At 40.9% G+C, this 26,327-nt stretch overlaps 1 protein-coding gene across 3 annotated transcripts in view; it reads left to right on the top strand.

The window, feature by feature from the left end:
• Window positions 1-26,327, top strand: part of SMIM14 (small integral membrane protein 14) — a 64,468-nt gene that overhangs the window by 23,010 nt on the left and 15,131 nt on the right. For 2 of the 3 annotated variants that reach the window (XM_037530496.2, XM_037530497.2), the window contains one exon: window positions 19,983-20,092. In XM_037530496.2, coding sequence (XP_037386393.1) covers window positions 20,018-20,092 — 75 coding nt within the window. In that variant the 5' untranslated portion in view covers window positions 19,983-20,017. Of the gene's footprint in view, window positions 1-496; window positions 663-19,982; window positions 20,093-26,327 lie in introns of those variants that run through there. The other variant, XM_037530495.2, reaches the window with a different exon arrangement.

The raw sequence follows: 26,327 nt of genomic DNA, 5'->3' as shown, positions 1-26,327 counted from the left end.
AAATTCCCGAGCTCCAGTTCCCCCCTGGATTTGAGTCATCGAAACCACACTGTCCACAGGGGTAGCGGCTGACACCCACTCGCGCCCTCCACTCCCTCTATCCCCGATTTTTACAAAAAAATGCGACTGGGAAAGGCGCACAGTAGGCGACACCGGCCGCGGGACACGGCGCCGACCCGCTCGGGAGACGCGGGCCTCGCCCTCCCGGCTCCACAGCGCCGGCCCCACCCCTCCCAGCCGGAACTACAACCCCGCGCCCCGCGCTCCCACGAATCGCGGGACGCGAGCGCCCGTGGCGTCGCAGCCGGCCCCGCCTCCCCGCGCGCACTGCGCAGGCGCGAGGTGTGCGCATGCTCGGCAGGCGGGCCGGAGGGGGGGGGGGGGGGAGGGGGGGGGGGGGCGGGGGGGGGCGGGGGGCGGTCCCGAGCCGCTGCAATCTGTTGCGCCGCCGCCCGCGGGAGCCGGCAGATCCGGGTCTCGTGGCTCAGAGTGACGTGGTCAATCGAATCAAAACAGAGGAGGGGAGGACGCCGGCGACCAGGAGCAGCGGCGACGGCGGCGTCTCCAGCAGCCGCAGCGTTCCGGAAGCTCCGGGAGGTCTCCCGGTCCAGCCCGGGTCCCGGCCCCCGTCCTCCCCGCCCCGTCGGTTGTGGTCTGGGCGGGTGAGTGTCCCCCTCGCCGCCGGCCGGCCCACCCTCCCTGCACGCCGGCTCCCCGGGCGCTCCCGGCTCGGGGGGCTGCGGTGGCTGCGCCCCGGCCGCTCGGGCGCGGGGCTTCGCGGCTGGGGTGGCGGCTGCCCCGGGGGACCCCGCCGCTGCCCGGCCCGCGTCCCCCGGCTTCCTCCGCAGGACCCCGGAGTCGGGCCGGGCAGGAAGAGGGGACGGTAGCCACGGCGGGGGTTATTTTTAGGGCTGGACCGTCAACTCGGGGGGAGGCGTAGAATGGAGTACGGGAAGGAAAACCCCATAAATCCCGAGAGCCACGCGATATTCTGTCTGTACCTCGATTTCGGAACCCCTTCTGGCTTTGATGAGTCGCTAAGATGCGCCCTTTGTTGTAATTGATCAGGCGGGGGAGCTGCCACCCAGAAAGCGGGAGCCTTCTCGCCCGTGTGGTGTGGCGAATTCGGAGGATTCCCTTTTTCTGCTCGTTCAGTGAGCGGAACCTGAGCTGACAGCGAGGAGGTGGCACCTGGGAAAGATAATGTGCGATAACCTGGTTCCCGGAGTGCTGAAGTTCGGTGTTGCGGTTTAAAGCCAAAGTTTTCCACCGTGACTGTTTCTGGGTGTTAGGATTTTAGCCAAATGATGTTTGCTGGCTGTAGAGAGTCCGGAGAATGTTTTCAGCAGTCCCAGTTTGCACCAGCGAAGATATGGCCTGAAATAAGCTTTAATCGCTTGGTTTTACATCTAGAGAGTCGGATGAGCTTTACGCAGGCGGTACCTGTGTGCATGGTAAAGACCTTCCAGTTTTTGTGGGTTAGTGTGGGAATCTCTTGGCAGCTATACCCACAGTAATTTGGACGGTGTAAGCCCTGTCGGGTGTTTTAGTCCTGAGATGCTTAGGCGGCATTCTCGCTGCCCAGTTCTGTGGAGGTTGCAGAAAGCTTGTGTTTCCTTCCACTTCAGGTGACTGGCCACGCAGATTCCTCTAGGCTGCTGTGAGCCATGCCCTACCCTCTGCACCCCCCGCCCCCAAGCCCCTTCATCGCATGAAGGAGACCAGAGGCCAAATTTTCTTCTTGTCCTAATTTGATTTTTTATTTTTTTTTAAAGATTTATTTATTTATGCATACAAGAACTGGGGTACAGGCCAGAGGTGGAGGGGGGAGAGGATTCACCAGAGATAGAGTGAGGAGTAGAACAGGCAGACTGACTCAAATACACTGCTGAGGGGAGCAGTGGGCAGTCAGGAGAGATCTGCCACCCCATGTGGGTAGCTCCCTGACCGAGAATTGAACTCGGGCTTCAGTGGCTGTGGATAGCTTCATAGGTTGAGTCTCAACTCCTTGTGCTACCAGGGAGGCCCCAACTTGATTTTTTAAAAGGACGTATTTCTCAGAAAACTCATTACTTTATGAGACGTTGCTTTGGTAAACAGAAAAGAAAAACAAAAGTATAGGTTATTTGCTGTTCCTTATATCTAATATAGGTAGAGTTCTTGGGAATTTATAGACTACTCCCTTACAGGGTATGTCTTTATTGTGCTACGACATGGACCTCCTCTTTACAATTCCTTTCTCCTGTGTGTACAGTTGAGATCTTTTTTCTTAGTATTACAGTTGGAATCCTGCTAATTTAGGCAAGTGAAATTGTGTTCTTGAAGTTTCTTTTTTACCTTTTATGCTAACCTATAACAATATTTTTGCTACCATGAAATAATTTGTGGTAACTGGAGAAAATGTTGATTAAAGCAGATAAAAGAATAAGTCATCAGTATTCTGGCCATCCAAAAAGGTCACCAAAATATCAGCTGTGGCTTATATCCTTCCAGACTTCTGTTTTGCATTTATGTGTTCTATCAAAAAGGATATACCACATATGCTTTTCTGTAATCTGCTTTTTCACATCCTAGTATATATTTTTTAAGGAACAAAGTTAAAGTTTTTGCAGATAATTTAAATATTTGCAGATGAGGTTTTTGGACCTTGACTTTTTAAAATTGAGTTAACAGTATACTACAATGTGTAGCTTCTAAGATTACATTTTCTTTCCACACCTGCCACAAAATGCTGAACCTTAACCCTTAACTTTTAGGGAATATTTAATGGATGTTTGGCAAGCCATAGTGACAAAAATCATGTTTTTAAAAGCTTTTCTATCAAATCTCTATGATATTGTAAAATTTAACAAATTAATGTGTAGTGTGTGGCAAAGTAAGACTTTGTTTAACTTGGAAGAGCAGGCGCAGATAGAATAGGCTGAGTTGACAATATGGAAATTTTTCAAAGTTTCTGCTAATTTGGTGATTTAGTTCGGGTAAAGGTTGAGTTCTTTCCCATAACTACTGCATACTCCAACTGTTGACCAGCTGTCCAAGTCCTGGAAGTTCCTGGAAGATTTTACTTTACAAATCGCACTTACTGTGCTTTATTAACATATAGTCTTGGATGTGTGCCCAGTTAGTTCTGTGCTTTATCAGCAGCATCAGATGAGAAGGAAATGCCCCCTCCATCTCAGCTTCAAAAATAAGTGCATAAAAAAAAAAAAAAAATAAGTGCATAAAGTATCCTAAATATGCTAATATGCTAAATATGATAATAATGCATAATAACGAAAGCTTTTAAATGTAAACCAGATTATGTCACCCTTTGGTTCAAAACCTCCCATCACATTCAGAATAGAATCTATATTACTTACCCAGGTGTGCCTGGCACTGCATGTTTTGGCACCGCCTTTCTCTTTTACTTTGTCTTGTATCACTCTGCCTAGATCAGTACCCCAAGGACCTGGCCACATCTTTTCTTCCTTTGTTCTACCCCTACTGCCATCTTCCCGGGAATTTGCCAGGCTTGTTCCTGGTGCTCCTGCTTTAGGGCATTTGCATTTGCTGTTCCCTGTGGCTTCAAAGCTCTTCTCCCAGATCTTGCTGTTATGTCATTCAGGTATCAGTTCAAATGTTTGCTCTTCAAGATTACTTGCCCTTCCCATCTCCCTTCCCCCCATTATTCCTTCATTTTCTCCAGCACACTTGTCACTATCTGGACCTTCCTTATTTTTAATATTCTGTCTCCTACAACTTAAAATGGGGACCTTGTCCTTTTCACTGTATAGTAGGTACTCAGTGAATGTTTGTGAATGAATGAACTTAACAAACTCATTTATATTTCTCTTGAGCATACTGTCTAGTTTGTGCCAGTTCTTTCTAAGAAAGAACCCTAATTTTCATTTTCCTTTTTTAAAGGGCAGTGCCTTGGTTCTTTTCAATAATTCTTGATGTTTGGGCTAGGAAACAGCCACATTCTACTTTAGACTTATAGCATTGATCCCTGGGTAGAATGGGTTCCAGGAATCTGCATTTTCAACAAGCCCTTCAGGTGACTTTAATGCATATCAAAAGTTTGACAATGTCTCATGTTTTAATAACTTCTCTTGGATATTGCTTCTTGCTTTGTAGAAGTGATGATAATTACCATTTTGGGAATACTGTGTCAAGTACTATGCTAAAAACTCTTGCACATTTTTTTCATTTAACTTTCGAGCAACTCCGATGTAGGTACTTCTACTTCCATTTTACAGAAGGAACTGAAATATAATAAGTGGTAGGAAATAGGATTTGAACACAAGTTTGCTTAATCACTGTGGCCTATTGCCTCAGAGCTATTCAGAACTAAACACAGTATTTTGATTTTGATAGGCCATGATTTTGTTAAGGACAGTGTTTTCTGTCCCATTTCCAGACTTATCCTTAATGAAGTCCATTGTATTGTTGATCATTTTGCCCGAAGTTACATGCTAGCATTTGACCTTAGAAAACATTCTACAAACTCCTGGGTCTTCCTGCTTTGTTATATTGAGGCCCTCAGAAACTTACCAGGCTTAAAGTAAATTTGGTATATTTTCTTCTGCCTATGTATTGCTTTGCATTCCTCATAGCAAACACCCATCTGTGACTTTCTTCCTGTTTGTACAGCCATTTGAATTCTTCCTGCATTTTCTCCATTGACTTTATTTTTTTTTTTTTTTCATTTTTTTTTAAATTTTATTTATTTATTTTTTTTTTTAGAGGCATGTTTTTATTTATTTATTTGTTTGTTTGTTTGTTCGTTTTGTTTATACATGCACTGGGTACAGTCAGAAGCGCGGGAGGGTGAGAGAATTCACCAGAGCCAGAGCGGGGAGCAGAGCAGGCAGAAGGACCGAAGTACACTGCTGAGGGGAGCAGCGGGCGGCAGGAGAGGTCTGCGCGCCATGTGGGACCCTCCTCCGGTGGCCGGGGAGCAGCCGGGGATCGAACCGGCGCCGCAGAGGTCACGGGCAGCTTCGCAACCCAGCGCTCAACCGCTGCGCCACCAGGGAGGCCCCCCATTGACTTTATTATTTGGTCTATCATTGGATCATCATAAACTGCAAAGATTTCTAATGAAAGACCCTTTTCCGCAAGAACAAAAAATTTAAACTTCATTGTTGCATTGACTTTTTGGTAGGGGACTTAATGCGAGAAATCCAAGTTGTCCTTACTTTCTTCCTACTCTTTGAGTCCAGCTGTTTTTTATCTACAGAGGCTCAGGTTACATGTGACCTTTAACAGAACACTATTCCAGCCCATCTTGGGCTTCTGTAGGTAGCCTTGTGTGTAGTGCCTATCACTTCACCTTCCACATTTGTTTGGCTGTCTCACCTATTCCTTTAGGAAGTCCGTAATGTCAGGGAGGAACAATCAGGAAATAGTAGTCTTTTTTTTTTTTTTTTTTAAGATTTATTTATTTTTATACAAGAGCTGGGGAATAGGCCAGAGGCACGGGAGGGCGCGAGGATCTACCAGAGACAGAGTGGGGAGCAGAACAGGCAGACGGACCGAAATACACTGCTGAGGGGAGCAGCGGGCGCGACAGGAGAGGTCGGCCACGCCATGTGGGAATCTCCCTGGCCAGCCGGGAATCGAACCCGTGCTGCAGAGGCTGCGAACAGCTTAACAGCGCTGCGCTCAACCTGCTGCGCCACTCAGGAGGCCCCTAATCAATAGTCTTGTTGCTGGAATAAATAAAAGAAAAATCTCAACTTTGTGGAAAAAAACAAACAAAACAGTACATTACTAAAAGGAATTATTTGTAATCTTTTCCTACTAACTAAATAGCATTAGAACAAAAATCTCACTAGAAGACACTAAATTGTTATTGATGGTGATGTATTTGTATATGGGTTATAAAGATTTTGCAGAAAAGAAAGCAATCCCAACTCTGTGTTACATTGTAGTTTACATTAGTTTTTAAGATATACTTGTAGAAATTTCACTGATAGTTTTGTTCTATTTAAATCTAAGTTAGAGGGCCTCCCCGGTGGTGCAGCGGGTTGAGCGCAGCACTGTGAAGCTGTCCGCAGCCTCTGCAGCACGGGTTTCATTCCTGTTTGGCCAGGGAGAGACCCACATGGCGGGGCAGACCTCTTCTACCTTTCCCACTGCTCCCCTCAGCAGTGTCTTCTGTCCGTCTGTCTGTTCTGCTCCCTGTTCTCTCCGGTGAATTCTCTCACCCTCCTGCACCTCTGACCTGTTCCCCAGTTCTTGTATAAACAAATCTTAAAAAAATAAATCTAAATTAGAAATGCAATTCTAAGAACCCCTCTCTTTTCTTTTTTTTAACATGAGACATATTTGTTACTGAAAAGTTGTGAAGAGTAATAATATATAAAGCCAACAACAAAATTTGTAATCTCATTCAGAAGTCATCTCTGGGGCCTCCCCGGTGGCGCAGCGGTTGAGTGCTGGGTTGCGAAGCTGCCTGCAGCCTCTGCTGCGAGCAGACCTCTCCTGCCGCCCGCTGCTCCCCTCAGCAGTGTACTTCGGTCCTTCTGCCTGCTCTGCTCCCTGCTCTGGCTCTGGTGAATTCTCTCACCCTCCCGCGCTTCTGACTGTACCCAGTGTTTGTATAAATAAATAAATAAATCTTTAAAAAAAAAAAAGAACTCATCTCTGTACACATTTCCTTTTCTCCTCTTTGTTTTTCTCCAGAACTCAACTTTGGTATAAATGAGGTACAATACAATACCCACAAAAATGTATCCTAATATTTTTTCTTTTGGTTTAATATAATGAACTTTTTTTTAACCATTACCTTGAAATTTTCCTGAACTTGATTTTAACTGGCTACCTTTTATAAGATATTTTGAATAAAGTGTGATTTACTTGAAGTTTTCATTTAATGTTTGGACTATATAGTTTCTAGTTCTTGCCATTATAAATAAGATTGTGATGAACCATGACTTTTATAGTTAGCACACTAAATAATTAGAGTAGGGGCCTTCCTGGTGGCTCAAAGGGTTAAGACACAGCTTAGGAAGCTATCCGCAGCCACGGCAGCAGGAGTTCCATCTCCGTATAGGGAGCAACCCATATGGCCCAGCAGACCTCTTCTGACTCGCTGCTCCCCTCAGCAGTGTATTTCAGTTAGTCTGCCAATTCTGTTCCCCACTCTGTCACTGGTGAATCCTCTCAACCCCCACACCTCTGGCCTGTACCCCAGTTCTTATATGCATACATAAATAAACCTTTAAAAATAAATAAATAGGGCAATCACTCTAGCTTTTAAAAAAAAGTCACATTCAAGTCATTTTAATGTTTTGAAATATGGTGATTTTAATCATAACAAGTATACAGCTTACATATGTTTGCAATGGCTAGAATATTTATGTGAAAGTTTTTAATAGAGGTTGCTGGAGGAAAGCACCTTTGACTTTCTTTTTTTTAACCTTTCTGTATTTGTATTTTAAAAGTATTACAGTGTATTGCCTTTAAAATTAAAAAAATGTAAACTCTTTGCAAAGCGTATATTTTTCTAAACTAAAACCAATTTGTAAGTGTATAGTAAGATTTGTGCTTTGTTTATAACATTTTAAACTTTGGTGCTTTTGTTTTGGGGAAAGTTACCTTCTCGTTGCTTATTTTCATATTGAATTTTCATTTCCTTTTTTTATTTCAGTCAAAGAACAGATGTGTCTCAGTTTTGTAAAAATACAGAATGAATTTGTTTTTGCTTGACTGCACTCATTGACAAGCATTATGGGGACAGTACTTTCAGAATTTAACAGCTAATAACAGCTTCAAATCTTCATGGTATAAGTACCAGACTTAGAGGTCAGGGTTCTGGGTGCTATCTTGTTTTATCCTACAAAAACAAGTTTATTTATTAAAAAACAAGTTCTTTTTTACATAGTATGTATTTTACTGCTTGCTATCTCTTAAGCAAAGGTAATCTAGAAAGGAGAAATATTGACTTCTTGAAATACTGAGGACTTTTAATCTGTGTTTTTTATTCAGGTGTCATTTTAAAAATAACATTACTTTATCACAGTGCTTCCAAAATTTTTTCCTGTCAGCATGAATGGCATTTATATGAATCTATGTATGTAAATATGTCATGGAGGCTACAGCATCACTGAGAAAGACTGTGAGTTACATGAGTTGGGAAAGCAATAGCCACAACTCCTTTGTGGTCAATAAATCATATAGGCAAGCAAGTGAGAGTGATATTAAAGAAATAAATAGTTTTGATTCTGCTCTAATTTATTTGAATGATGTAAATCTATAACATTACTTGAGATCTACCTCACAATTTTAGAACACTATTTTGTGGGTTTTTTTGTTTAATATTTATTTATGCATACAAGAACTGGGGTGTAGGCCAGAAGTGGGGGTGGGGTGAGAGGATTCACCAGAGATAGAGTAGGGAGCAGAACAGGTGTGTATAGACTGAAATACACTGCTGAGGGGAGCAGCGGGCGAGACAGGAGAAGTCTACTGTGCCATGTGGGTAGCTCCCTGGCCAGGGAGTAGAGTGGCTGAAGTGGCTGCGAATAGCTTCATAGTGCTGAGATTTAACTCCTTGTGCCACCAGGGAGGCCTTGATTACTTAGCATTTGTAAGTAAATTATATCTACTATGATTTAGGATCACATAGTATGGAATTTTTATATCTGCTGTTGCATTTTCTAATTTATGAAAAACAGCCTTTCCCCGAGTTTAAGAGTTTTTATTCAAAATATGGCTAATAAATACTTTATTAAGTAGAAATTTTAGAAAGTATTTTCAGAGTGTGAAATGTTTGGTTATGAGACTGAATATACAGAAAGGTGATTCAGTTGAAAAGTTTGACTTTTTATGATACATAATAAGAAGATTTGAATGAATCTTGGAAATCTTTGAAGAGGAAGGAACAACCTGGCCCCAGTAGGGGAAATTTGTAGGTGAGGAACCAAGATTCAAAATAGAAGACTTACTTTCCTCCTTTTCCCTTTTATGCAACAGACAGTTAAGCCCTAGGGGAATACAAACTCCAAAGCTTTATACGGAAAACTAGGCTGAGAGTTTAAGGTATATTTCAAATCCAAGGGTTTAGATTTGAATCAACTCAGAGCATTTTGCAGTTTACAGAGCAGTCTTGCAAATTCTCACTTGATCCTTGAAACATTTCTTTAAAATGATTACTTGCAGTTACCACTCCTGTTTTATAGTTGGGAGAAACTGAAGCACAAAGAAATTAAGCAATTTGTCTGTTTTTCACTAGTGCCATAATGTGAATCATTTATCTAAGATATATTCTCTCTGCTGTTCCTTGATGTCTTAACAAGTATTGCTTAAAGTGATTCCTAGAGTACGATGAAATCCAGGTAAGGAATAAAGGGTCACTGAGGAAAGAGAAGCTAATATCTGGGAAGTAGGAAATTCAGGTTTACGTTAACTGAGAATTGATAACCTTAAGAGTTAAGCTTTTAATGGCAATGGGATAGAATTTTTTTAAATAACTAATTTGATTCATTTTCTTACATCTTTCTTTTTTTTTTTTTTTAAAGATTTATTTATTTATGCACACAAGAACTGGGTTATAGACCAGAGGTATGGGGAGTGGGGGGGGTGAGAGGATTCACCAGAGACAGAGTGGGGATAAGAACAGGCAGGTTGGGCCTGCCCGGTGGCCCAGCGGTTGAGCGCTGGGTTGCGAAGCTGCCCACGGCCTCTGCGGCACCAGTTCGATCCCCGGCTGCTCCCCAGCCACCGGAGGAGGGTCCCACATGGCGCACAGACCTCTCCTGCCGCCCGCTGCTCCCCTCAGCAGTGTACTTCAGTCTGCCTGCTCTGCTCCCCGCTCTGGCTCTGGTGAATTCTCTCACCCTCCCGTGCTTCTGACATAAATAAATAAATGAATAAAATACGTGCCTCTTAAAAAAAAAAAAAAAAAGAACAGGCAGGTTAACTGAAATACACTGCTGAGGGGAGCAGTGGGCGAGTCAGGAGAGGTCTGCTGCACCATGTGAGTAGCTGCCAGTTGGGAATAAATTGAATCATCTTTGTGGATGTGGATAGCTTCATAGGTTGTGTCTTAACCCCTTGCACCACCAGGGAGGCCCCCATCATTCATTTTTGTACAATATTTGGTTTCTCTCCTCAGGTGTAGTCCTGGTAGTTCTCCCACCACCATAGCACCTGTGTGGGGTAGACTGTTAAGAAGAGTAGGTCTCGCTTTCTTGGATTTTGAACTTGCTTTGTAGAAGTTATAACAAGAGTTATTTGTAACATTTATTTTGGCTGTTAATTATATACTAGTACGTAATTATATGAATTAAATATAATTAGTAAAGAACTTCATTGCAAGCTCTTGGAGGTAGGGGCTGCCTTTTATTTTTTCTATATCCTCCTCTGAACTTTCCTGCCTTGTTACTTAGTCATTTGAGGACTTGTTAAATAAACCCTTTTCAGGAAGTGAAAGAAGCCTTAGTTTGAATCCCACCTCTGCAGTGTGACTTTGGGTTAAGTCATTGAAGCTCTTGGGGCCTCAGCTCTTTCCCCTTTTGAGTGGATGAGAACTGCTGCATCCCCTAAATTTTAATAGTACTGCTTGTGAATTTGTGATTTGTTTAATATGAGTGAATGAAGACTTGGCATTCTTTATACCTGAGCTATAAACAATTGGTATTTTGGATGGACCTCTTGGTGATCTTGTTTTATGCATTTCGATTTCATTCCATGGAAAAGAAATATTTTGTTGTCATTATTTCTAGTCTGCTCTGGTCGCTTCCTTCTAAGTAGTATGCCCTCTGAATGAGTATCTTTAAGCTTTTTGTTACCCCATAAAATTATTATAAGAATTTCAGAGATAGGGCCTCCCCGGTGGCGCAGCGGTTGAGCGCTGGGTTGCGAAGCTGCCCGCAGCCTCTGCAGCGCCGGTTCGATCCCCGGCTGCTCCCTGGCCACCAGAGGAGGGTCCCACATGGCGTGCAGACCTCTCCTGCCGCCCGCTGCTCCCCTCAGCAGTGTACTTCGGTCCTTCTGCCTGCTCTGCTCCCCGCTCTGGCTCTGGTGAACTCTCTCACCCTCCCACGCTTCTGACTGTACCCAGTGCTTGTATAAATAAATAAATAAATATTTAAAAAAAAAAAAAAAAGAATTTCAGAGATAGCTTTTATTGTATTTTGCTCATGTAAATATTTCTAGATGAACAGTATGGATCATTTTATTGGCTCTATATAGGGAGTATTACAGGGAATTTTTAACTATAATTGTTTGGCTAATTTGCCTTTTTTAAACTTGTCATGGGGGGGCCTCCCTGGTGGTGCAAGGGGTTAAGCACCCCACTGTGAGGCGGGCCGCAGCTTCTGCAGCATGAGTTCAGTCCCTGGCCTGCCAGGGAGCAGCCCACGTGGCCTCTCCTGTCTCGCCCGCTGCTCCGCTCAGCAGTGTGTTTCAGTCAGTCTGCCTGTTCTGCTTCCCACTCTGTCTCTGGTGAATCCTCTCACCATCCACACTTCTGGCCTATACCCCAGTTCTTGTATGTATAAATAAATCTTTTTTTTAAAGATTTATTTTATTATTTATTTATTTAAGATTTATTATTTATTTATTTATTTGTACAAGCACTGGGTACAGTCAGAAGCGTGGGAGGGTGAGAGAATTCACCAGAGCCAGAGCGGGGAGCAGAGCAGGCAGAAGGACCGAAGGACACTGCTGAGGGGAGCAGCGGGCGGCAGGAGAGGTCTGCGCGCCATGTGGGATCCTCCTCCGGTGGCCGGGGAGCAGCCGGGGATCGAACCGGCGCTGCAGAGGCTGCGGGCAGCTTTGCAACCCAGCGCTCAACCGCTGCACCACCGGGGAGGCCCAAGATTTATTTTATTTATATAAGCACTGGGTACAGTCAGAAGCTCAGGAGGGTGACAGGATTCACCAGAGCCAGAGCAGGGAGCAGAACAGGCAGACTGACGAAGTACACTGCTGAGGGGAGCAGTGGGCGGCAGGAGCAGTGGGACCCTCGCCCAGTAGCCCGGGATCAAACTGGCGCTGCAGAGGCTGGGGAAGCTTCACAATCCAGCGCTCAACCGCTGTGCCACTGGGGAGGCCCATAAATAAATAAATCTTTAAAAAAAAAAAAAAACTTGTCATGATAGAATTCAGGGAGTCTTGACTTCTAAGCACAGAAAATTATGATGTATATAATGAGGCTCATTTCAATATTTAGGTTTTTTTTAAGATTTCTTTTTATTTATACATACAAGAACTGGGGTGTAGGCTGAGTTTGCAGGGAGTGAGAGGATTCATCAAAGAGTGGGGAGCAGAACAGGCAGACTGACTGAAATACACTGCTGAGGGGAGCAGCGGGCCAGACAAGAGAGGTCGGCTGCGCCATGTGGGTATCTCCCGGGCCGGCAAGGGATTGAACTTGTGCTGCAGAGGCTGTGGATTGTTTCATAGTGTGGTGCTTAACCCCTTGCGCCACCAGGAAGGCCCTCCACGATTCCTTTTACCAGGTTTGTTTGAATCAGGATTGAAATAATGTCTGTACATGGCATTGGATTGATATCCCTTTAACCTTTGTATCTGTAATCATATTCCTGCCATTTCTTGAAGTTTCATTTACTTTTTGCCATTTGTTTTTTGAAGAATCTGAGTTACTGTTCCTGGATGCATACAGTTACCATCTCCACCCCTCCATAAGTGTTAATATATGAATGATCATTATATAGTATTTTTAAAATAAAATGTACAAGTTGACAATCCTGTCACCCAGAAAATTGATGTTAACATTTTGGTATGTTTTCTGTCAACTTTTTCAAGTGTGTGTTTTTCTGTGGTTTTTGAAAATGTGTATGTTTATGCTTATTTTTGTACATTAATTTAGTATATTTAATACTGTGTTGTGACCATTTCCCCATGTCATTATGAAAGAAAACAAAACATTTGGCTGCATAATATTTCTCAGCATATATCACAATGTAAACATTTGTTTTTGCAAGACATTTAGATTGTTCCAAATATTTCAGTATTCAAAGCCATGATAACCATCTTTGTTCATAAATCTTTATATTTAAGGGTTTTTTAAATAGAATCTTAGAAGTGCAATTAGCAGTCTTTAACTTGAGCTGTTTTTAATTTCTGAATTCTTAATCCCTACAAAGTTGTTATACTTTATAATCTCAGACGCAGTCTCTAGTTTATTTAAGAATCTGTTTGCATATGTTCCGTGCTAAGGTGTCTTTTAATGGAATGTGTTTGTTTTCCTAACTATTTTGTCCTTTTTATTTGGCATTTTATGCATATAGTCTTTTGTTGTAAATGTGTTGATATTTTGCATTGTCTGTATCTTCCACAAAAGTCTAATTTCACCTAAATTTTCTTTTAGAATTGCTGATGGGTTTCCCCCCTTCTTCATTGCAGGCAGATTTTCCTAGAGCCATGTAGTTCCTTCCTCACTTGTGATTCAACTCTAGATGCATAAATTACTAGGTATATTTCATGGTTGATATTTTCAGAAAATTCTAGAAAAAATGATTTCTTATTTACTTATTTTTTTTCTACTTCTCATACCAGCTGTGGCAAGCATCTGCATTTGATTTGTGCCTGGGAAAGCAACTCACCCAAAACTTGAGAAAAAAACTCTTTTTTTCTTTTTCTTCTTTGTTTTAAAGTCAATTTAACAAAAATATACCAGTGTTAATAGTTTGTGATATATATACTGTTGTTTCAGTACTTTGATTTTTTTTACTTGTTTTTTTAATGATCGTTTGTTCTATTTTTTATTAATATATTTTCATTTATTTGTTTAACTATTATACTAGTGATACATGCCTTAATTAAAATTCAAATAATACAGAGAATGCTAAATGAAAAGTAAGGCTCACTACACTTTCCTTCCACTCATTTAAAGTAATTATTATTTTTTAATTTATTTATGCATACAAGAACTGGGGTATGGCCAGAAAGGGAGGGGGGAGGGGGATGTGGTGGTAAGAGGATTCACCAGAGACAGAGTGGGGAGCAGAACAGGCAGATCTACTGAAATACAGCGGGTGAGTCAGAAGAGGTCTGCTGCGCCATGTGGGTCACCTTCCTGGCCAGGGATCAAACTCATGCTGCAGTGGCTGCGGTAGCTGCTGCGGATTGCTTCATAGTGCTGACGCTTAACCCCTTGCGCCACCAGGGAGGCCCCTAAAGTAATTATTTTAAAACATTTTATGGTTTTCTGGCACGGGGGGGGGGTTAAATCCTAGTCTTACGTAATATGCATATACTTTATTTGTTAATATATCAATTGAAAATAGTCATTGAGTTCCCTTTATAACATGAGAGAAATTTAGCTCACTGATACTTGTTCTCTTTCCCAACTCCTAATCTTCATCATGCTCATTTAAAAATAATATTCTTGTTATTTAACTTCTTAAATTTTTAAAAATTATTATTGAAGTACCATTATTTTACTTTCTTACTAATGTTTTGACAGTATACGACTCCCCACCTTAGGTGTAATCATTGTAACACTCCTATCACTGAAGGACCTATAGTCCTCCAGCATAGACCATTGTTTTCTTGTATCCTGTAACCACCCACCCCTCATTCACCCTTCTCCCTTCCCATTCCTGAGAGCCAAATGTCTATGGTCAGTTTTCAGGGGTTGGTTTTAAAGTTTGTCTTTGGCCTCCCTAGTGGTGCAAGGGGTTAAGACGCAACCTATGAAGCTCACCCCAGCCACTGCAGCACGAGTTAGATCCCCAGCTAGGGAGCTACCCACATGGCGCAGCAGACCTCTCCTGTCTCGCCCACTGCTCCCCTCAGCAGTGTATTTCAGTCACTCTGCCTGTTCTGTACCTCACTCTGTCTCTGGTGAGTCCTCTCACCCCCCCACTCCTCTGGCCTGTACCCCAGCTCTTGTATGCATAAATAAATAAATCTTTTAAAAAAAATAAAGTTTGTCTTTGTTTGACCCTTTGAAAGTTTTGATTTTTTGATCCATATGTTTTTTAAAATATATCTTTTATTTATTTACATTGTTTACGTTGTGGAAGCATAGGAAACCACCTTCAGGCATTTTGTGATGTGCACCATCTCTTTAATTGTTTTTTTTTTTAAAGATTTATTTATTTATGCATACAAGACATGGGGTACAAGACAGAGATGTGGGGAGTGAGAGGATTCACCAGAGACAGAGTGGGGAACAGAACAGGCAGACTGACTGAAATATACTGCTGAGGGGAGCAGTGGGCCAGACAGGAGAGGTCTGCTGTGCCATGTGGGTTTTTCCCTGGCTGTGGATTGCTTCATATTGCAGTACTTAATCCCTTGCACCACCAGGGAGGTCCAACATCTCTTTTTTTTTTTTTGGTGGGACCCTCACTGGTGGCTGGGGATCGAACCAGCGCTGCAGAGGCTGCGGGCAGCCTCGCAACCCAGCACTGAACCGCTGCCCCACCAGGGGAGGCCCCCAACATCTCTTTAACTATTAAAGAGAGTAATTGTTAAAGAGAGTAAGTAGGGTAAGGAAAAGATAAAGATTGAAAACTGATTTTGCAAAGATTGAGCACCTCAAATTTAGGGCAAAGACTGATTTTTGTAGCATCCATAATATGTTTATGTGCTTGGTCATTTCTCATTGATGCTGGAATTTGGTTCATTTTACTATCTCTTAGCTCTAACCAACAAATTCAGGTTTTGATAGATAATCAGAATGTTTAGACAATTAACATATTCAGTTCAGGAGAAAATTGGGATGTATTTTTTTGTCCCTAGCACTAATGGTTCTGGTAGGGGAGGAAGAACGAGAAACTTGCTGTAGACTTTATTTATTTATTTTTTTAAGTTAATTTTTTAAGTAGTTCAGAAGACAAAAGCTGGAAACTGGGGCTTAGGGGTTAAAGTCTCGGTGCTATCAAGCTGTCCCCAGCCAGTGTTGCATGAGTTCAAGCAGATCAGCTGGCCTACGTGGCGCTGCAGACCTCTTCTGTCTCGCCGGCTGCTCCCCTCAGCAGTGTATTTCAGTAGATCCACCTACTCTGCTCCCTGCTCTGTCTCTGGTGAATCCTCTCACCCTTGCACCCCAGTTCTTGTATGCATAAATAAATAAATCTTTTTTTTTTTTAAAGGTGGAAACTTTCCTTTTCTGTTTCCCAACTACTTAGACCCCCTTTCGAGAGGTACACATTTACTTAATTATTTTTGAGAACTTGTATTTTAGGATTTTGGATCATTTGCAAACATCTCTGTATAGATAAAAGCATTTATTCTTTTTCCTTTTTAAAAATTCTGTTGTTAAGGGCCTCCCTGGTGGCGCAGCGGTTGAGCGCTGGGTTGCAAAGCTGCCCGCAGCCTCTGCAGCGCCAGTTCAATCCCTGGCCGCAGGGTGAGGGTCCCACATGACGCGCAGACCTCTCCTCCCGCCCGCTGCTCCCCTCAGCAGTATACTTCGGTCCTTCTGCCTGCTCTGCTCTCCCCTCTGGCTCTGGTGAATTCTCTCACCCTCCCGTGCTTCTGACTGTACCCAGTGCTTGAATCAATCAATCAATCAAACAATCAATCAATCTTTTTTTTTTTAATTCTGTTGTTAAACTGTCAGTGGTTATCCTTTTTTTTCTTTCACATCCACCAAGCTACCTGTGTCCATTCCCGGTCTGCTTTTCTCCTCCATCTCTTCCTCCCCACCCCTCCCCTTTGGTAACCTTTTTTTTTGTTTTATTTTGTTTTTTTGCTTAGTTCAAGATTATTCCTACTATTCTTTATTAATTTTCTTTTGGTATTTGACTTATTTTACTCAACAAATCACCTTGAGGTCCCTCCTCCCTAAAATTACTTTTCATTGTATTTTGTTTTTAAGGGAAAGTTCACATTGTAATTGGTATTTATTTGATGACTTGGGTGACCTTTTTTTTCATATTTGTTAATTTGTTGTAGTGCCTTTTTTGGGAATTCTCTTTTAGGCTTTACCTGTTCAAAAAAGTTTAGGAGTTGGCTTTTTTAACTTATTTGTTCTTTGTAAAGTTATTTAGAAATTACCTTAGATTTGCCATTTTGCTTAGTATACTTAATTTTTTTTTTCAGTTCTTAATTTTTATCATCTTGAAGGTCTTGTTTTTTATTCAGATCTCATGACCACATCTTCCTTAGTCCTGTTGAATTAGTTTCTCTACTTCTGTCACACTTATCTCTTGCTTTACCATTGGTAAAGCAAGAAGTAAAGAAGGCAATTTTAAATAAAAGTCATGCAGTGGTAGTTCCATTCCAAATTACTGTGAGAAGCTATTGTGTGTTAATCTAGCACATGATTAGGTTATTTGCTTTAAAAAATTCATGACATTCTCTCAAGCATTTCATGTTAAAAGCACTTTTAAAATATTTACCATTTTGCAGTATGTTAGTGGCTGAGGATAGCTTCATAGGTTGCGGCTTAACCCCTTGCGCCACCAGGGAGGCCCCCTGACTTTGATATTATTTAGTTTTGTTCTCACATTAGGGATATACATATTGAGGAGGAGAACAACAAAAGGCAAAAGCATTGTTTCAGATCACTTTCTATCAAAGGCCTGTTTGAGGTTGATTTACCAGAATTCTGATTCAGTAACCCAGTTGTCTTTCTCAGGATAGAGCAGCTTCTTAATGTGTTTGGATACCAGGGATTTAAATATGGGGGAGGGAATGGTTGAGTGTTTTCCTCTAGCACTTAACCACTTTGCTTTGACACTTGTTCTGAGGTCCTGGCTAAAAGAGAATTTTACAAAAAACAAACAAACAAAAAACACAACAAAACCCAAGTAATTTAAAGATGGAAGCTATTATCTAGAAATTGAACAGTACCTAAAACAGCTCAAGTTTTTATGAGGAAAGTTCCACGGAACTTCCACTTACTGAGGAACGTCATATGGATTAAGTACATTTTCTCATTTTACTGGAGGCTAATTAAGGCTGTTGGATACTTTAAATTCTAGTCGATTTGCATGTTGCTGGCATATATAGGTGGAGAGAAATAAATATTGTCAAGAATTCAGTAAATATTTATTCACCGAGTGCTGTGCTTAAACAGTGAGGGAGGTGTTTGGAGACAGAGTAATGACTAAGATAGGTTCCTATCTTCTAGAAGCTGTTTTTTTTTTTTTCCCCATTGGTGGGGTGAGTAGTGGTAGAATCTAATTTTGTTAATCAAATGAACTAAAGAGATTTAAAAATAACCATGTTTTATAATTTTTATGGGTAATTTAAAAGGGACCATTTTTATTGTGATAAAAGCAAGTTCTCCCTCTCTTTATAAAAAGCCAGTATAATTAATAATAATACTGCTTTCTTAACATTTATGTCTTCAGAGGCTATAGAATTGGGTAGATATTTGTCATTTTAGTATTTGAATTTCATTTTTTAAAATCTTAGTAAACTGCCTTTTAATTTTAATTATTTTTTATTGGCCTGGGGAGGCACGGATAGGAGGGAAGGAAAAACCAGTATTTGTAAGTGGACTTTATATCCACAGAAGCACAGTTTGAGTCCATTTTCTCCATATGGACAATTTGAAAAGATTTCCAAGGTGAATCTTTACATATAGGGTAGATTATATTTACTTTTAGGGTGTACACTCAGCAGTGTATTGTAGTTGACCCACCTGTTCTGTTCCTCATGCTGTCTCAGGTGAATCTTCTCACCCCCTGCATCTCTGGCCTGTACCCCAGTTCTTGTATGCATAAATAAAATCTTAAAAAGAAACATTTAGGGGCCTCCCTGGTGGCTCAAGGGGTTAAAGATACAACCTATGAAGCTGTCTGCAGCCTCTCTAACACCAGTTCCATTTCCCGGCCAGCCAGGGAGCAGTTGCCCACATGGTGCAGAAGACCTCTCCTGGCTTGCCTGCTGCTCCCCTCAGCAGTGTATTTCAGTCAGTTGCCTTTTCTGCTCCCCACTCTGTCTCTGGTGAATCCTCTCACCCCCCCACACCTCTGGCCTAAACCCCAGCTCTTGTATGCATAAATAAATACATCTTTAAAAAAAAAAAAAGAAACATTTGGATTAATATCTGCTTCACCATTCGAATGTGAACACTATTAAGGAAAGACTCAGTTTTAGGTTTTATATTTCTAATGCTTAGCACAAGTGCTAAGTATTTTTTTAATGAATGAATGAGCCATGTTCTTTTAAGTCAATTTGTGAATTGTTCATTGCTCTGTCTATTCCATCTTAAATAACAGTAGTATTCTGTCTTGGCCTCTGACTTACAAATCCTATTTTTCAAATTCTTCCCAGCTATTTTCCTGGCTGATGTTAATTCATGTTAATGTTCTCTCCTCTCCTCAGTAAACCTTGGTATCAATTTAGATAACACATTTTTTTCCCTCAAAGATTTTTGGTAGGAAAAAGGCTATTTAAAAGTTGTGTTGCAAAAAGCTAGTGTTGCTAAAGCAAAATACCATAGAGGGTCACTTAAACAACAAACTTTTCTCATGGTTCCAAACTTTGGGATATCCAGAATTAAGGGATTGGTAGATTCAGTGTCTGGTGAAAGCAATTCTCCTGGTTTACAGATGGATCCTTCTTGCTGTATTTTCATGTGGTAGAGAAACAGATCATCACTCTCTTATCTCTCTTTATAAGGGCACTGATCACATAATGACCTAATTATCTCCCAAAGATCCTATCTCCAAATACCATCATACTGGATAATAAGGCTTCAACATACTGCCTTCAGTCCATGGCAGTACTTGTGCTGACAATGTTAAAGAATTAAGTTGCTGAGCACAGTAGGGCTTGTATTATCATGAGCTGCATATGTGAGGCCAATATAATGCATCTGAAAACATTACATTAATAAGGAATCAGTCTTTTGGTAGAAGGAGTAGCCAGTCATTTGTATAGATTCATAATTTATATGGTAAGCTCATAATTCATGTAAGATTAGTAATAAATTCATAGATAAATACAAAGTATAGTTTGAAGGCACTGTTTTGAATCTATGTAACATGCAAAATATTTGTTGCTTAAGAAAAAGAGTAACTCTGAATTATAGTCTTACACTATTTTTTCCTTTCTCCTAGATTTAAACAGTCAAGTTAAATCAGGCTGGGTAATCATGGCAGAAGGTGGATTTGATCCTTGTGAATGTGTTTGCTCTCATGAACATGCGATGAGAAGACTGATCAATCTGGTGAGATAAACAGGACAGTTCTATTCAACTAAACTATATCCCTTATATTGCTTTTGTGAGAATGTTGGTTATTGGAAGATTTTCATCTGATGGTCACTAAAAATTACATCATAATTGAAATTCCACGATAGGTTAAGTCATAATGGTTAAAATGTTTGCCAGCAATTCTTTCATTAGAGATAAAAACAACTTGTCTTTATTTATGGTAGATTTATATTGGTAAAATTCACTATGTGGGTAGGTATCACATTCTTGTACAGCCTTTTCTGTTCTGTATTAATACATGTGTTGGGCCTCCCCGGTGGCGCAACGGTTGAGCGCTGGGGTGCGAAGCTGCCTGCGGCCTCTGTGGCGCCGGTTCAATCCCCGGCTGCTCCCCGGCCACCGGAGGAGGGTCCCATATGGCATGCAGACCTCTCCTGCTGCCCGCTGCTGCCCTCAGCAGTGTACTTCAGTCCTTCTGCCTTCTCTGCTCCCTGCTCTGGCTCTGGCTCTGGTGAATTCTCTCACCCTCCCATGCTTCTGACTGTACCCAGTGCATGTACAAACAAACAAACAAACAAATAAATAAATAAAAATACATGCCTCTTTAAAAAAAAAAATACATGGGTAGGCTTTAATTATACAGAGCTTGTTTGCCAGATAAACTACTATATAGTCATAGTTCCTGTTAGGATTCAAGTCCTAGTCCAACAAATGGCACAACAATAAAAATCTCGACATAAAGCATTTCCAAATCCAAATCAATTATTTGACAGAGACAGATTTCTGAACAAGGCTTTGGATAGTCTCGTTAAGTAGTTGTAGTGAGACTTGATTGGAGTCTTAAGTTTTTCCCAGTCTATAAACTTAAATGCGTTGTTGTTTATATATTTTATACTATTTAGTATGAAAGTAAAAATTGGACCATTACTAACAATAAAGTATATTATTCATTTTTGTTGTTTTAAAGTACTTTTATACAGAGGTTTATTATAATAGACCAATTAATAAAGGTATGTACAGTACATTTGCTCAAATATGTAAATTGTTGGTAGGTAATGAGCAGGTGTTCTGCTCACTCAGTGTCTCTGGAATTTTTAGAGGCCTATGAGCCTTAAGAATACCTTAGAAAGAAATACAGTAAATACAGATCACACTTTTGTAGGTATAGAAATATAAGGGGAATGTCATATCTATGATAATGATATAAAAATAGATGAGCCTGAGAAGAGAACATTTAAAATTTTTTTCTCTTGTTTATGAAGTTAGAGATAGTTTTTAATGTTTAAATTCAATCAAACATAAGGCAAATTTTTTTTCAAATTGCTATGTTAGAAACAAAACAGACTTATAATTTAACTGTGGTAAACTTTCCAAGGAGATCAGTTTTTAATAAGAGTTGTTATGTTTTTTATTCCTTAGTATTTTTAATTTTTAGTATAGTATTATGGTTTTTTGTATTAACTTCTGGTTTCTAGAAAATGTCTAAAAACCGAGACCTGGGCCTCCCCTGGTGGCGCAACGGTTGAGCGCTGGGCTGTGAAGCTGTCTGCAGCCTCTGCAGTGCCGGTTCAATCCCCGGCCGCCGGCGAGGGTCCCACATGGCGCGCAGACCTCTCCTGCCGCCCGCTGCTCCCCTCAGCAGTGTACTTCGGTCCTTCTGCCTGCTCTGCTCCCCGCTCTGGCTCTGGTGAATTCTCTCACCCTCCCGCACTTCTGACTGTATCCAGTGCTTGTACGAATAAATAAAAATAAAATCTTTAAAAAAAAAACAAAAACCGAGACCTGCTTTTTATGATCTCTTCAATAGTGTCAGGAAAGCTATGGTTAGATTGTTTTAAATGGGTACATTAATTCATGCTGATGAAGCATTGTTATGGAAATCCTGGTTTGAAGTACTTTGTAATTATGTGAAAATAAATTTTAGATTTTGTAAATCCTTTAGAAGGCCATATAACTTAGTCTGTTCCCCACTCTGTCTCTGGTGAATCCTCTCACCCCTCCCCCCTCATCTCTGGTCTGTACCCCAGCTCTTGTATGTATAAATGGATAAATCTTAAAAAAAGATAATTTTGTACAGTATAAGCTATCGATGGGTTATCTGTTGTGTATTAAAGATTCCAAAAGGGAGGAGAAACATGCTTGATTCATTAAGGAAGCTTGCTGATTAGGTTTGTAGACATTAATTTGAATTTAATTGTACTTTACAATTTTTATTTCATGTTTATTTCTTTTTCTTAATATAATTCAAGTCAACTAACCTTATTGGACCATAGCTTTTTTGTTGATATTTGGGTGTTTTCTAAACACTTTTTTTTTTTTTTAGAGGCATGTTTTATTTATTTGTTTGTTTGTTTATACATGCACTGGGTACAGTCAGAAGTGCAGGAGGGTGAGAGAATTCACCAGAGCCAGAGCAGGGAGCAGAGCAGGCAGAAGGACTGAAGTACACTGCTGAGGGGAGCAGCAGGCGGCAGGAGAGGTCTGCGCGCCATGCGGGACCCTCCGCCGGTGGCCAGGGAGCAGCCGGGGATCGAACCGGCGCTGCAGAGGCCGCGGGCAGCTTCGCAACCCAGCGCTCAACCATTGCGCCACCGGGGAGGCCCTGTTTTCTTTTTTTTCTTTTTTTTTTTTTTTTATAAGATTGTTTTTTTTATAAGTCAGCTTTTTTCTTTCCTTTTTTTTTTTAAAGATTTATTTATTTATTCATACAAGCACTGGGTACAGTCAGAAGCACGGGAGGGCGAGAGAATTCACCAGAGCCAGAGCGGGGAACAGAACAGGCAGAAGGACCGAAGTACACTGCTGAGAGGAGCAGCGGGCAGCAGGAGAGGTCTGCGCACCATGTGGGACCCTCACCCAGTGGCCGGGGATTGAACCGGCGCTGCAGAGGCTGCAGGCAGCTTCGCATCCCAGCGCTCAACCACTGCGCCACCGAGGGAGGCCCGAGGCCCTGTTTTTTAAACACTTTTCCTGAAAAATTATCTTTTGAAGTAGTACCTCTGAATTTAGAAATTGAAAGATTTATGTGTAATACTGTTTAGTGAAGTATTATTTATAGTTGTAAAGGTTAAAAACAACCTAAGTGCCTACCAGTAGGTCGTGGTTATATTATGACACATTCATATGATAGAGTCTTACAGATATTTAATATGTGTGTACATATATGAGTGTATATATATTTTTGTATATAAAAGAAGAAAATATACGAATATGTTAACAGCAGTTATCTCTGGATTATAGAATTTGGGAATCAGAATTCTCTTACAGCTTCCCATGTTTTTCTGTGATAGTGTATCTTATGTTCAAGAAAGCTGTCAAGTTTTTTATTTAGATATCACTAGTATTCTTTTATATTACACTAGGCTTTTCTATCTCATGTGTCTATTATCTTCTATTCATATGCTTCAAAGGATCTTTTTTCTCAGTGCTTGTTATCTTACTACTCTGTGGAACTGTAACTCCCTGGCCTGTATTTTATTTAATTAATTTATTTTTTAAAGATTTATCCATTTATGCATTTAAGAGCTGGGGTACAGGCCAGAGGTGTGGGGGGTGGGGGAGATGAGAGGATTCACCAGAGACAGAGTGGGGAACAGAACAAGCAGATTGACTGAAGTATACTGCTGAGGGGAGCAGTGGGTGAGCCAGGAAAGGTCTGCTGCACCATGTGGGTTGCTCCCTGGCCAGCCTGGGATCGAACTCATGCTGCAGAGGTGGCCAACAGCCTCACAGGCTGCATCCTAACCTGTTGGGCCACCAGAGAGTCCCCCCTAGCCTGTATTTTAAAATCAATTTATCTGATAGTCTAATTTTTCTCTATTAGCTATCAAAATTCAGATGCTTGCATGCTCAGGAAACTCATGGATATAATAATATATTACAGTATGATAGTAGAGATGTTCATTTTTCTAAAAGTGGACGTTTAATTCATCCTTGTGATAGAGTAACTTTTCATTAATTTCAAGGACTAATGTAGAATTATCATTATATTTGACCTTGTAATAAAATTGGGTTTTCTTTTTTTTTTAAGATTTATTTTTATTTATTTGTGCAGACAAGAACTGGTGTGTAGGCCAGAGGTGCAGGAGAGTAAGAGGATTCACCAGAGCCAGAGCAGGACAGGCCAAAATACACTGCTAAGGAGAATAACGGGCAAGACAGGAGAGGTCTGCTGTGCCATATGTGGGTTAGCTCCCTGGCTGGGATCAAACTCAGTCTGTAGCATAACAGGATAGTACTTAACCCCTAGAACACCAGGGAGGCCCTGATTTCCAAGGATTTAAAATGCCAAGACAAGTAGAAACCTGGGGAAATGTGAAGATTTTAATGAGTGTTTATGGTTAACTTATTAATTGCATGCTACACTGTAGTTTTACCTATTCTGTGGCAATAGCTGAGCTTTGCCAAAGGATATATTCAGCTTTGGAGCAGTTAATTTTTTTTTTAAATATTTTATTTTATATAATTCTTACATCATTTTTCATCTTTGCACAATATATGCATTTTCATTATGGTTATATTCCCCACACAATTGCACCCCCCCCCCCTTATTTTGACTCTAGTCCTTCCTCTCCCCACCCATAGTGTGTCTCTGGTTTATAGTTGCTTGTTGATTTTGATTTTTACTTTATATTGATTAGTCTTTTTCCTGGCCTCTTATTTAAGTTTTCTAAATTCCTGCTATGAGTGAGACCATCCGGTATTTTTCTTTTTCTTTCTCACTTATTTCGCTCAGCATGATCCCTTTTAGCTCCATCCATGTTGCTGCAAACTGGAGCAGTTAATTTTTTAACATTAGTTCCTTTCTATTTTAACAGAGTTTATTTACAATTTAAAACTAACTTCTTTTCCTGACTTGGTAGTGATATCAGTTAAGGTTCTTCATTCCTCATAATAGATGTTCTGACTGATTTAAGCAGAAAAAGCCTTATTAAAAGGATATTATGTACATGTGGCCTCCCTGTGGTGCAGTGGGTTGAGAGCAGCTCTGTGAAGCTGTCCGCAGCCTCTGCAATGTGGGTTCAATTCCCTGCTGGCCAGGGAGATTCCCACATGGCACAGCAGAACTCTCCTGTCTCGCGCACTACTCCCCTCAGCAGTGTATTTTGGTCCTTCTGCCTGTTCTGCTCCCTGCTCTGTCTCTGGTGAATTCTCTTACCCTCCCGCGCCTCTGACTTGCACCCCAGTGCTTGTATAAATAAGTAAATCTTAAAAAAAAAAAAAGGATATTATGTACATGTAAGTCAATATAATATGTTTGTAAATGGATAGAAGAGGTTTCAAGGGCTTTACCTCAGGCTCATAATAGTGGTCATGCTGGGGGAGAGTTTGAAAGGAGCTTAGGCATTATTTTAAGGTCATTGAAAGTCTCTGATGTAGGTTTTTCTTTACACATGAGGAGACTGAGGTACCCAAAGGTTACATAAATATTTCCGGGTGTTAACAGCTAATGAGTGAGTGTCAGAGGCACATTCAACCCTGGCATTTTATCACCAGGCTGTTTCTTTAGTAACATGTTCTGTTCTGTAGTCTGTTGGTCTCCTTAAAGCATCTTAAACAACACTTTTTTTTTTTTTTTTTTTTAATCAAGGGAACAAAAGCTAGGAAAAAAGCAGCAGAAGTGACATATTCATGTATTTTTATGTTTTGGAAACTATGTGAATATATTATCTATTCAAAAAAAATATATTACCTATTCAGATGATTAATTTATAAAAAACTGTACGCATCCTCAAGGACTTTATAAACAGTATAGTTATATAAAAAAGTAATTACAGATTTTTCACCTAAGAATAAAATTTTTTTTAAATTTAAAAAAATTTTATTTATTTATACAAGCACTGGGTATAGTCAGAAGTGCGGGAGAGTGAGAGAATTCAGCAGAGCCAGAGCAGGGAGCAGAGCAGGCAGAAGGACCGAGGTACACTGCTGAGGGGAGCAGCGGGCGGCAGGAGAGGTCTGCGCGCCATGCAGGACCCTCCTCCGGTGGCCAGGGAGCAGCTGGGGATCGAACCAGCGCAGCAGAGGCTGCAGGCTGCTTCGCAACCCAGTGCTCAACCGTTGCGCCACCGGGGAGGCCCTAAGAATAAAATTTTTTAATGCAGTTACATGATCTGAAAAGAAAATATATTAAAAATTTTTGACCTTTTAATTCTAGTTCTTACTTTGATTTCCAAGTTAGAAATTTTTTCTCATCAGAATATAAAAAATACATAAAAGTAGAAAAAAAAGTGTATGTCCCCCAAGGCTT

The sequence above is a fragment of the Talpa occidentalis genome, unplaced genomic scaffold, assembly GCF_014898055.3.
Source record: "Talpa occidentalis isolate TD23 unplaced genomic scaffold, MPIMG_talOcc4v2.1 talOcc4.6, whole genome shotgun sequence".
Lineage (NCBI taxonomy): Eukaryota > Metazoa > Chordata > Mammalia > Eulipotyphla > Talpidae > Talpa > Talpa occidentalis.
The sequence above is the reverse complement of the archived record's forward strand: the minus strand, read 5'-3'. Positions and strand labels throughout refer to the sequence as shown.